Consider the following 13,535-nt stretch of genomic DNA (forward strand, 5'->3'; position numbering starts at 1 on the left):
ATTCCTTGACCTTCATTTCTTTACCCATCTGAAAACTGGCTGGATCAGAATTTGGAAGAGGCAGCTAGTCCTCACTGTCTCTTTCCAAAAGGCTGTATTTTTGAGGGCCAAAAGATGTGTTAGTCCAGTGAGGGTGAAGCTCTGTTCAAAAGGGAGTGGCCAGAAGTAAAAAGGTTCATGGAAGAAGCAATGCTGTGGGTTTTCTTGTTTTGTTTTAAAAATAGATATTATCAGTTCCCTATAGCTAATGGAAGGAAAGTCGTGCTTAGAAGCCATTTCTTGGGTATTTAAAAAAGGAGTCGCAGAGATTAGAGAGCTAGTTCATTCCCATCACTTTAGAGATGGAGACAGTAACAGTGAGTTAAAGTGACTTTAGGTCCCTCAGATATGTGTGAGGGAGCAGGTAGTAGAGCTCATGTTTCCTGCTTGGTCATTCCTCCCCACGCCCCTTTTGCAAAAAAAAAAAAAAAATGTGTTATGGCTGTAGGTGTGGTCGCTGGTAGCAAGCAGAGCTGGATGGAATCCTGACTCCACCACTCCCTTTCTCTGTGGACCTTATGAAGATTATTACACCAAAGATTACTACACTGCTGAGCCTCATTCCTTCCATCTGTAAAAATGGACAAGAATAATAGCCACCGTGTCAGGTTGTAAAAATTAAACACACTGCTTTGTGTAAGTCCTCAAGCTTAATAGGCATTCAGTTAATGGTACCATCCCCTTCCTCTAGACAGCAATGCAAAAACTTTTATATCTTAGTTAAGATCTCAAGTGATTGATTTCCTCATCTGCAAAACAAGGGAATTTGATAGTCTTAAAGGTTTCCTTCTAGCTTTGGAATTCTGATTCCAATAGTAAATCTTTTTAAACCGGTTAATCTTATGTGTAGTCTTTTCTTAAAGCTGTCTCATTAGTGTTCCTCATTGTACCATATGCTCAGTCACACCCATAAAAAGGGAAAGTAGAACTTCTTACCCAAACAAGTGGTAGTTTCTTATCCCCAGAGTTTGTGACGTATATTTTGTCACACTATATGGTATGATTTTTAGAAAGATCTGTAAAGTCCAGAGTGGTAAAATAGCTGATCATAGTAAAATAATCTCTTGTGGGAAATGGAAGCACTGTTAGCCTCCCTGCACTGTACAAATCCCAAACTTTTTCTGAAATGAAGATCCATTGTTAAGAATCTGAGTGTGCACTACTCACTGATTTACAAAAAGATATTCAGTTGAGTCAAGATGACAAATTTGTGCCACAGTTTACTGTGGCCACTTTCTGGTTCCCTCAATGAACCTTAACATATAGGGGGTTTGGTTTGAGGAGGAGGTGTGATTTTTTTCTTTAAAAAAAAAATTTTTTTTTTTAAGATTTTGTTGAAGGTTGAATATGATGAACAACAGTTAGGCCAGTAAAAGGAGAGAGAAACTGTGAACCTGTTAGTAAAGATCTTGTAAAACAGGCCAGTTCACTCTACCTGTCTGAGCGTCTTCTTGGTTAGCAGGGTGTGGTGTAGGAGATAAGGCACCTTTCCTCTGGAAGGGTTGAAAGCACACCCTTTTATGAAAATGTTTAGTGACTCATTCTGTTGGTTTTGTTTTTGTTTTCTGAAATATTTCAACCATACAGTGATTCATGGTTTGTTTTTTGTTTTCCTGAGACTCATCTAAAAATGGTCATAAAATTAAAAATCTGTTGAATCCTTACACAAATTAAATTAAGGGAATTGGAACTCAGTTAAATTAATTTCCTACTTGATCAGATTCTTTTCTAAAGCTGCCAGGGTGTGAACTGTGTATTCTTTGAAGTTGCAGGCCTGGCTTGTAAATGCATTTTTATTTTTTATCTATCACTCTAAGATATGAGAAGTCCTAAAAGAGGCAAATGCTGGATTCTTAAGACAAACCATCTAAGGTTAACATTATCATCATTAGGGTGCATTTTCAATTCAGAAATGGTATAGCAATATCAAAAGAGATGCCATCTTCTCTCAGTGAACATTGCAAGTGATTGCTTAAGGACGAGCAGAGTTATTTAACTATGGCAGAATTAATTTAGGTAGCAATTCAGTGTTTAGGGCATATTCAAGGATACCATGTCAGCCCTCCCACAGCAGTTTACCATACTACTGGATTTGTTAAAATATTAAGTATTCAATTGAAATGATTTTTTTTGTAGTTTTTAAAGTTTTTTTAATTAAAAAAATTTTTTTAAATATGACAGCCAAGAAACACAAACATTCTTAATATATGATCATTCCATTCTACATCTATAATCAGTAATTCACAATATCATCACATAGTTGCATATTCATCATCATGATCATTTCTTAGAACATCTGCATCAATTCAGAAAAAGAAATAAGACAACAGAAAAAAATTCATACATGCCATACCCCTTATACCTTCCTTTCTTTTTTTAAATTAATTTATTTTTTATTTATGATACATAATCACATACAAGCACAAATATTACCATATGATCATTTCGTTCTTGTTATATAATCAGTAACTCACAGTGTCATTACATAGTTGTATATTCATCATCATGATCATTTCCTAGAGCATCTGCATCAATTCAGAAAAAGCAATAAAAAGAAGACAGAAAAAAATTCATACATACCATACCCCTTACCCCTCCCTCCCCTTCACCGATCACCAGCATGTCAATCTACTAAATTTATTTTAACATTTGTTCCCCCTATTTTTTATTTATTTTTAATCTATATGTTTTACTTGTCTATTGATAAAGTAAACAAAAGGAGCATCAGACACAAGGCTATCACAACCACATAGTCACACTGGGACAACCATATCATCATACAATTATTTTCAAGAAACATGGCCACCAGAGCACAGCTCCACATTTTCAGGCAGTTCCCTCCAGCCTCTCCATTACAACTTGACTAACAAGGTGATATCTATTTAATGTGTAAGAATAACCTCCAGGATAACCTCTCGACTCTGGAATCTCTCAGCCACTGACACTTTATTTTGTCTCATTTCTCTCTTCCCTGTTTTGGTCGAGAAGATTTTCTCAGTCCCTTGATGCTGAGTTCCAACTCATTCTAGGATTTCTGTCTCACGTTGCCAAGAAGGTCCACAGCCCTGGAAGTCATGTCCCACGTAGAGAGGAGAGAAGGGCAGTGAGTTTGCTTGCTGTGCCAACCGAGAGAGAGAGGCTACATCTGAGCAACAGAAGAGTTCTCTTGGGGGTGACTCTTAGGCCTAATTTTAAGTAGGCTTAGCCTATCCTTAGCAGGATTAAGTTTCATATGAACAAACCCCAAGAATGGAGGCTCGGCCTATTGCTTTGGCTGTCCCCACTGCCTGTAAGAATATCAAGAATTCTCCACTTGGGGAAGTTGAATTTTCCCCCTTTCTCACCATTCCCCCTAGAGACTCTGCAAATTCGTCCCTATTCACTGTTCAAATCGCTCTGGGATTTATCTGGGCATCACTCTAGACAAACCTACAAAATCTCATGCCCTACGTAAGGTTCCAAATACTATGGTGTTCGATTAAGCTGTCCACATAAGTTATATTAGGAAATGCACTAGTCAAAATATAAATTTTGTACCAAATAAACAATTTTTGCTTGTTTCACACATACGTTAAAGTTTAAAAATATTAATTGCCATCTATTTTCAACACCCTGCATTATTGACATTCCTTTGTTCTTCCTCATGCAGAAACATTTTTAAATTTGCACGTTTAATCACCATCATTATACACTCTAGGCATTCCTAGATTATACCATCTCAGTCTTTATTGTTTATCTTTCCTTCTGATTTCATTTGTGCCCCCAGCCCTCCTCCCTCTATCATTCTCACATTCAGCTTCATTCAGTGTTCTAACATTATTATATTACAGTTAGGTAGTATTGTGCTATCCATTTCTGAGTTTTTACAGTCAGTCCTGTTGCACAATCTGTACCCCTTCAACTCCAACTACCCAATATTTACCGTATTTCTATCTCCTGATGGACTCTGTTACCAACTGAGAGTCTCCAAGTTCATTCACTAATGTCAGTTTATATCAGTGAGATCATACAATATTTGTCCTTTTATTTCTGGCTAATCTCAGCATAATGTCCTTAAGGTCCATCCATGTTGTTACATGCTTCATAAGTTTATTCTGTCTTACAGCTGCATAATATTCCATCATATGTATATACCACAGCTTGCTTAGCCACTCTTCTGTTGATGGACATTTTGGCTGTTTCCTTTCTCTTGGCAATTGTAAATAATGCTGCTATAAACATTGGTGTGCAAATGTCTGTTTGTCTTCTTGCCCTCATGTCCTCTGAGTAGATACCTAGCAATGGTATTGCTGGATCATATGGCAATTCTATACTTAGCTTCCTGAGAAACTACCACACTGTCTTCCACAGCAGTTGTACCATTTGGCATTCCCACCAGCAGTACATAAGTGTGCCTCTTTCTCCACATCCTCTCCAGCGCTTGGTTTTCTGTTTTATTGATAATAGCCATTCTGGTGGGTATGAGATGATATCTAATTGTGATTTTGATTTGCATTTCCCTAATAGTCAGGGAAGTTGAGCATCTTTTCATGTTCCTTTTGGCCATTTGTATTTCCTCTTCTGAGAAGTGTCTTTTCATGTCTTTTGCCCATTTTGTAATTGAGTTGTCTGTCTTTTTGTTGTTGAGTTGAACAATCTCTTTATATGTTCTGTATACTAGACCTTTATCTGATATTTCATTTCCAAATATTGTCTCCCATTGTGTAGGCTGTCTTTTTACTTTCTTGACGAAGATCTTTGATGCACAAAAGTGTTTAATTTTGAGGAGTTCCCATTTCTTTCTTTCTTTCTTCAGTGCTTGTGCTTTGGGTGTAAGGTCTAGGAAACCGCCTCCTGTTATAAGATTGCTAAGATATTTCCCTGTATTTTCTTCTATAAGTTTATGGTCTTGGGTCTAATGTTTAGGTCTTTGCTCCATTTTGGGTTAATTTCTGTATAGGGTGTGAGATATGGATCCTCTTTCATTCTTTTGCGTATGGATATCCAGTTCTCTAGGCACCATTTTCAATTGAAATGAATTTTGATCAAAGTCAGAAATCTATTTAAAGGTTTCTCCTACCTTACTGATGTTCATGGCATCTGGTAAAGAGTTGAGGAAATTGAGTTTCAACTATTATAGTCCTTACTAGTAGGGACCCAGAACATTCAATCCATTATTATTATCATTTTGTAAGTATTTCGATGACCTTAGTGCTAAGTCAAGAGAAAATAATTCCACCTGATTTTGAATTTGTTACACCAGTCTGTGTGCAGATATTTCATACAGGCTTAATGATTTGTGTTTGTTGCCCTTTCTTAATGCTACTTTAATCTATACGGTCCCATAGTCTACTTGTATACTGTGTGTGAATGCTTGCATGGATGTGATAATGTGGGTGGGTGTGGTGTTTTAAGGAAGTAATGTTCAGAAGGTACTTTAAGGTCCTTCTAAGGATTTGGTTTTAGATCTAACTTAACTTCTTTATTGCATCTTGTCTCATGAAAACTGGTAAAGTAGGACTAATTGGCAATCTGAGAGTATCTGGGGTCCTGGGGAGACTCGCTAGATTGAGGACAGTGGGTTTGGAGGCTCTGATGTATCCCGTACAGACCTTTTAAGGTTTATGTGACAGTCATGCTTTTGACCCCAGCCTGTAAAGTATGGACTTGGGGTTGGGTTTTTCAGGCCATGTGATAGATTTGTAGGCTCCTCATTCAACAAATGGTAATTAACTGCAGGCATCTTCTTTTGACTGAATTCTCCCCATCACCAGTGCTTAGCACTTAGCCAGGGCAGGAGTCCAATCTGGCCAATCTGCTGATGGCCCACAGTTGGGTGGAGCCTGTGAGCTTGGTTTATCACCACTATTTTCAAATCCTCTGAGCTACCCAGCATGATAATTGAATAGTAAATGGTATGCCTCGAGGCTGACCCAGAAACCCACCCCTGGGGCTGATGGGGCTCCAGAGCTTCACCAAATACGTGTCTATCTATCTGAGTTAGTGGAAGGGCACACTGACGGTTAGGCATAATGAAGCACATGCATTGTACATAGATCTGGAGGCGGTTCTTTGGACTAGAAGCCGTTTTTAAAAGATTATCACTAATTTCAGTTTTTTCTTGATTTTTGCTTCTGAAACTCTAGGAAGAAAGATTAGATGATCTCCTTAGCCTTACCACGAGCTTCTCCCCACAGAGCTTAGATCATCAGTCTGATACCACATCCACTGAAATTGCTAGCTCTGAGGTTCTTATCCTGTGAATCCTTTTTCCTATGACTTCCTTAATCCCAGGACTGCATCCCTTTGCCTTGCTAGGTGTCAGTGTACCCCTGCGTCAGATGTAAATAATAATTACTTTGCACATGGATCACTAACATAGGGAGGCGCTAACTCTTTTTAATGCCATAAAAACCTTGGCCCAAAAGTACAGTTACTATAAGTAAAATTGCAAAATCTTAATTTTTCTCAATCCCTCTTTGGAGAAGTGGTAGCCACTTAGAGGAACAGAAAACCAAACTGGTACTCAGACCTGTTAGCTTAGTTCCTCACTGGACTCATTCACCTCTGGACTCCAAGCCCTCCAATCTTTCTGGTCTGTCACTGCCAGCATGGCCTTGCTATAGTGTGGATCTGATCACTTCACTACTTACTCAGAAACTTTCAGTGGTTCCCCAGTACTTCCACAGTGAAATCCCAACTAACTATGAAATCCAAGACCTTCTAAAACATAACCTCCTCCTACCTTTAAAGCTTCATTTCCACACAACCTCCACTCCCAGAAAAGGTCATGGACATCCCAGGCCCCTCACTCACATTCCCCATCACTCTCCCTGCCACGTCTGCCTGCTCCCTTTGCCTTTATCTACATTACACTAATCCTGGCTCCATACCTTGCTCAGATGCCACCTGTCCAGAAGATCTGACCACAAAAAAGTCTATTTATCTCACTTCTGTTTTCTTTTTTGCACTGTTTGCCTCTCAGTTGTGCTGATTAATACAGAAATGCAAATAAGAATAGCTTTACCTGCTTAGGAGCTGGGGTGGGGAGGGATAGCAGGGCCTGAACAGGACAGTACACAAACATTATTGGCCTCTTCAGCCCTGGTCCATGAGCCCCCTGCCTAGTTCCTTGCACTTAATGCCTGCTCCATGAATGTCTTTTGAAGTTGGATTGAATTGAAGAGAGGAGACTTTAGAGAACAAACAGAACAAAGAAACAGATGAAAAAAGGCAGGGAGAGGGTACGTGGAAGTAGCTGCCTCTGGAAGGGCATGAGCTGACTGGTGGGAGGTGTTAGGGGTTCTGGGACTCACTGTCCTCCTCTAGGGCTGCCCCTGTGCCCTGAGCAGCTAGGTCTGCCCAGCACCTCACAAAGTCAAGAGCTTGTGTGGGCCTGAGTCCTTGGCAGAAGAGCCACTGCTCGACCTGAAAGACTGGAATTTCCTTCATTCAAAGTAGAAAAGGTAAAGGGATCTATATTTGCTTTTGTGGGTGGGGTTTTAAAAAATACTTCTCAGATGTTCTATTAGCTAGGTTAAGGAACAAATACTTATTGGAAAGTGAAATCTGTCACTTTTGTGCCGAGGAGTTAAGTAAACTCTTAAAGTATGCCTTTCTTGGTCTTAATTTTAGGTATTCTGAAACTCTTAATTGTGGATTGAAATGTGCTCTTTAGGTCACACTTAAGTGTCAGCACAGGTGTGCCTTTAACTTTCCCAATTCCAGTGAGAGGCTGTGAGACTCAGAGCTCCTCTGGGTGACTCTTCAGACCCACGTTGTTCAAGAGCAGAACACTGTGGCTAATGGAATGAGAGTCCCATCCCAACTACTTCATGGTCCTATTCACTGCACCCTCCACCATTAGCATATGGCTGGAGCCTTGCATGTAAGACAGTGAGGCCTCCCCAAGGTGGGACACACCTGCACCGCTCATGCAGTCATTTAATGAACACATTTGTTGACTGGCTAATATGTGCCAGGCACTGAGGTAATAAAAAGACAGGCTTCAGCCCACAAGGACCATGTCAGGAGAGCATATCAAACCTCTTACCTAAAATAAGTAACTTTATTTATAAACAAATCTAATGACCTTAAGTTTTTGTTTTTCCAGCCCATGGCCAATTAATTAGCAATAGTAAATAGAGAGTGTGTTGGGCAGATTGGTTACTGTAGATGCAGAAATGACAGTGGCTTGGAGTGGAGGAGGAAAACAAAGAGCCATACAAAGAAGATGCCAGAGTTATAATTAAAATATTCTGAGCAGGCCAGGTGGTAGAGGCAGAGAGCCCAGTGAATCTTGGTAGCACCTGAGGACATCATTACATAACATACTCCAGTAATTTATCTTCCTGGTAATGATTAAATCATTCCAGAAAAAAAAATGGTTTTGTACATAAGGCAGGGACCATATAATATCCCTCCCCCCCTTTTTCTTTTATTTCAATATTTCCAACAAATGGCTAAAATATTGTGTTTCTGCTGAGAAACAAGCCACAGTTACCTGGGAAATTCACTTATTGGAAGAACTTATTCCTCAGCAAAACCACACAGATGTGTGATGAAACATAACTAGTTTCATCAAGTCATTGCCATATATACTCAGGAAGGAGCAATTGACAAAGGATAGAATGCAGTAAACTATTTGAATGTATAGTGAGCATAATTTAATCATTGAAAGTATCTAAGCAGGAAAATCATTTAAAATTTATTTGTGGTGATCAGCCATTTATAAAAACCACACCGTTTATCATAATTGAAGAACAATTTGATCAAGTACACTATTTGTGGTGCGATTGCTCTCAGGCTGTAGGCAGTGGGAGGTTATGCTGCCACAGAACATCTCCATCACAGGGGAAGTAGGAGTTATGGTGGTTCTTAGTTATTTATTTAGTGAATAAACAACTGTTTAGGCCAAGGATTTGGCAAGCTCTTTTATAAAGGCTAGGTGTCCTGTATTACTTAACTCTGCCATTGTATGAAAATAGCCATAGACAACATATAATTGAATGGCCTGGCTGTGAGCCAATAAAACTTTATTGGTTTAGAGCATTAAATAATAATTGTGGAAGCATAGGTGATAGTCATACAAATATCTATGGCAGCATCATAAAACGAGAATCTCAAGATCGTCAAATGTTTAGCCTGGATCATCTTTTTAATTACTGTGAAACTTCAGCTTTTGTTTGATTTTGGTTGAACAGCGTTCATAGTTTTGAAATTTGCTGGGCATAGATCAAGTCCCAGACATCACTGGTCTGCAATCTCCTACTATACTTCTGCTTCAAATAAGCCCATGTCTTTTAATGCTTTTAGGTTGTCACTGGCATCACTAATTGCCACTGTCCTCGAGAGAGCACAAGGTCCCTACATTAATAGATTCTGGTTGATGGACTATCAGGTTCCACCACTTTGACTCTATTTGGGATGGTTATTCTGTATATGTCATGACTCCTTATTCCCCAGCTCCAAGCACAGCATGCCCAGTTTGTGGTATTCACTCTGAATGTTTGTTGAGTCAGTGTTCCTTTGGACAAGTACATGGTATACATTTAAATGCTCTTTAGCCTCCCTGGGAGGGAGGTGCTGGCCTTATTCTTTTGTTATTAGACTGTACAACTTTTGACTCTAGAATGTCATTCTGGAAAGCTTCTCTCTCAGCTTTCTGGTCGCATCCTTACTATCCATGACTGTACTGTAATCTTTCTTTTTGGAAAATAGAAGAAGTGAAGGGGGAGAAGAAAAATTGGGCAAAAAGGGTAAGGATAATCCAACACAACCATTGAAAGCTTGCCCTTTCCTTCAGAGCTGCAGTCTTTGGGAAAACACACATAGTTCAATGTTGCTTTTGAATGATTTCCTCTGCTGTGTAGTGATTCGAGTTCTCAAAATCTGAGATGTTACTTGCCTCTGCCACAAGTTTTTTCCCATGACACCTATAGCTGGTGTTGAACTTAAACCATCACAGTTTCTGAGACTTAGTTTATGATGCAGCAGGCCACAGAATTTAAGATAAAGGAGGGAAATCTGTGCTTACTGTGTCTTGTAGTATATACTGTGGGCAGATAGGTTTAGTTATGATTCTTAGTTATTTCATTGCTGTCTCCAGAAACTTGAGCTGCAACTGTTAGGAAGAAAGGATGCATTGCTTAGTACTTGTTTCTGAAGGAATGGCTGTCTTTCCTAGAGAGCAAGCATGTGTACAGTGTGTAGTGTGTACAGGATGTCATGATCTACATCATGAGCACCTCCTCTAACTCCCTCGACCCTAACGCCAGCCCTGGTGAGGAGGTGGCCAGGGCTGGAATATATTTTCATGGCTAAGAAAACGAAGGCTCAGAAAACTCCACGGCTAGGTGGTAGGGAAATGTCTCTGCGTTCATTGTCCAATGTTCTCTACTCTTTGCCCTCATCCCTTACGAGGAGAGTGGAGCTCAGAGTATCTCTTATCCCTGGACAATGTACCTATTTAGCTAAAAAACTGGCTTGTTTCAAGAAGTTTCCCCATTCTGGTGACTGTTTTGTCTTTATCATTAGCTAATACAGAGCAGCAAATTATAATGTCTTAAAGTTGCTACTTAATGCTGGGCCTAGGAAACTGCTAATTTTCCTCCTACTCATCCCTGTTAATCCCATACAGCCCCAACATCAGTCTTTTGGGTTTGTCCACGTTGTAGAGGTAGTGGTATTACTGCTTAAGACGGTTTCCCAGAAGGCTTGGTGAACATATCTGTCTCCCTCACTCTCTCCCTTTTTTTCCCTCCCTCCCTTCCTTCCTTCCTCTTGGTCTTTAAATTAAAATCTGAGTATGTCTATTGAGGCACTGTCTGCTCAGCATCCCTAATAAATGAGGACAGGGTTCCTTCTATGTTGGCATGCTGTATCTGCTACTATTGCTCTGGCTGACCTTGGGCATGGCATTTAGCCTTTGGTGACTCCCTATTTTATTTACATGGGCAGGCACCGGGAATCAAACCTGGGTCTCTGGCATGGCAGGCGAGAACTCTGCCTGCTGAGCCACTGTGGCCTGCTCTCGTGACCCCCTTTTTAAGTGTCATATGAAGGCTTTGGGCAAGGTGGACCTGCTTTCCAAGTTAACTCTCATGAGTGGGGAAGAGAACTCACATTTTATTTATTTATTTTATTATTATTTTTTTTTTACATGGGCAGGCACTGGAAATCAAACCCGGGTCCTCTGGCATGGCAGGCGAGCATTCTTGCCTACTGAGCCACAGTGGCCCGCCCAGAACTCACATTTTAAATGAACAAAATGTTTAAGCAGCTTTTCTGCAAGGGGTTCACACATAAATACTCTTGGTTCACTTTGGAAGGATGAATGCTCAGGTCTCTTTGATGATAAGATATTACCAATTTTTTTAATTCTCTCCTCTTTCTTTCAGATGCCAGTATGGACAGAATAGCTTATGATGCTTATCCCCGCCCACCACTTCCGAGACATTGAGCGGAAACCAGAATACCTCCAGCCAGAGAAGTGTGTCCCACCTCCCCACCCCGGCCCTGTGGGAACCATGTGGTTTATCCGTGATGGCTGTGGCATTGCCTGTGCCATTGTCACCTGGATACTGGTCCTCTATGCTGAGTTTGTAGTCCTCTTTGTCATGCTGATTCCATCCCGAGACTACGTGTACAGCGTCATCAATGGGATTGTGTTCAACCTGCTGGCCTTCTTGGCCCTGGCATCGCACTGCCGGGCCATGCTGACGGACCCCGTGAGTATGTCGGGGCTTGTTTTGACCAGCCCACACTTTCCTCCTTTGGCCCTATTATGGCCACAGCCTGCATGCTCCCCTTGAACCTTGGGAATTTACAGAACAGTAGGGCCAGAGCTGGGGTGGGAAAGTGGAATTCTGACTAGAGAAGAGGAGACTGCATCCATACCACAACCATCTGTCTTGGTTGAGTGATAACTGTATGTACCTGATGTATACATTCATTGAAGCAGCTATGGGATGGGTTTGGTCTAGAGAAGATCAGCCAGATACACAGAACACAGTCAGATAGTCATGGAGACTGGGACCAGAATGATCAGAGCAGAGAATATGCTGGGGAGTGGGTGAGGTTGGGTCCGAATGGTATTTCCCAGTCAAGGTATAACTGGGGCCAGGTAGATTTGAAATTAAAGCCCTTTGTAGTTCAGGAACCTGCACTAATATGGCCTTCACTTTGTTTGGGCAAGGCTCATCTTTTCCTAAAAAGCTGGACAAGCCTGTTTTAGGCCACAGCAAGTGCCTCTTGGTAGATTTCTATGGGTAAAGCAGTGATATTCTGCCCAATGATTTAGCTAAATATACCAAGCTGTGCAAGTGGCTTTTGAATATTTGTGCACCCTGGTATTAGATCCTTGATCCCTGTTCATTATCTTGTATGCAAAAAACAACTGGGTATGTTTCTTGATAAAGACCTCCTGTGGCTTAATTGTTTCAGTGTGTGGGATGTATGTGTTTAAATTAAGAAAGGGAAAGCAAGCCAGCACTGCTAATGGCACTGGCCACACAGATTTATTTCATTTCTGTGTGCCCCAGGGAGAGCAGAGTAAAGATGATGGGGTCCTGAGCTAGTTCCCTTCTCACAAGGCAACCTATTGGTTCAGGTGGTGGATTTTTAATCTGTCCAAAGTGAAAGCAGTTTTCCCAGCTCTATTACATGTCAGCAGCTGGTCCAGACAGTGCTTCTACTTATGCATGCGTGTGCCTCAGGGAGATCGTACATACTGGTGGGCATGGCCTACTGACCCAGCGTTAGCACCCTGACGGGTCTACTGAACAGCCATGGTTTTAGTTGTAGGTGCTGCAAAACGCAAGAGTATGAAAGGGTTTTCCCAGCAGCATCAAGTTGGTCATGCTAAAAACAAGTTAAGGATTTATTCAGAAATTTTTATGGTGCCCTTGCTACTGGGGATTAGTAAAAGACATTATTTTACTTACCTAGCCTATAGTTTAGTGTTTACCAAGTCCCAGGCACTGTTCCTGCCCTTGAGATGCCCTCAGTCTAGAGGATAGCCCCATGTGATTAAGGCTATGGCAGAAGGAAGTACAAATTGCTGTTAGAGACCAAGGGAGGGGCTATTAACCAATTTAAGCAAAGTTGCTGTGATGGCAGGCTACCTGATGGAGGTAAAGCCCAAGGCAATTCTTGTCAGAAAGATGGAGGGTAACAGGGAAGGTAGGGGGTGGTAGGGCAGGAAGAAATTCATAACGTGTCAGGCAGACAGAGCTGCGGGCACAAAGACACAGAAAAACATGGGAGTATGGTTCGTCTTGGGGAGCCAGGAGTTGTTTGAAGTGGTGGTGTAGTGTGGGGATCAGAGTCCCTCAGAATTTTAAACAGAAGAGTGACAAGATTGGACTATCATTTTATGAGGATAGTATTGTGGTGAGGAGGAGCCCTGGGGGATGGAATAAAATGAACAGCCCTGTTTATTGAGTACCTACTGTGTGAGAAGTTCCTTTCTGGAAGCAGTGAGCAAGACACAATCCCTGCCATCCTGAAGCTTACTT

At 41.0% G+C, this 13,535-nt stretch overlaps 1 protein-coding gene across 4 annotated transcripts in view; it reads left to right on the forward strand.

The window, feature by feature from the left end:
- The window catches only part of ZDHHC3 (zDHHC palmitoyltransferase 3), a 68,886-nt gene that overhangs the window by 6,614 nt on the left and 48,737 nt on the right, over window positions 1–13,535 (forward strand). For all 4 annotated transcript variants that reach the window (XM_077129579.1, XM_077129580.1, XM_077129581.1 and 1 more), the window contains exon 2: window positions 11,418–11,747. In XM_077129579.1, the coding sequence (XP_076985694.1) occupies window positions 11,442–11,747 (306 nt within the window). In that variant the 5' untranslated portion in view covers window positions 11,418–11,441. The remainder of the gene's footprint in view (window positions 1–11,417; window positions 11,748–13,535) is intronic.

The sequence above is a fragment of the Tamandua tetradactyla genome, chromosome 15, assembly GCF_023851605.1.
Source record: "Tamandua tetradactyla isolate mTamTet1 chromosome 15, mTamTet1.pri, whole genome shotgun sequence".
In the NCBI taxonomy this organism is placed as follows: Eukaryota; Metazoa; Chordata; class Mammalia; order Pilosa; family Myrmecophagidae; genus Tamandua; species Tamandua tetradactyla.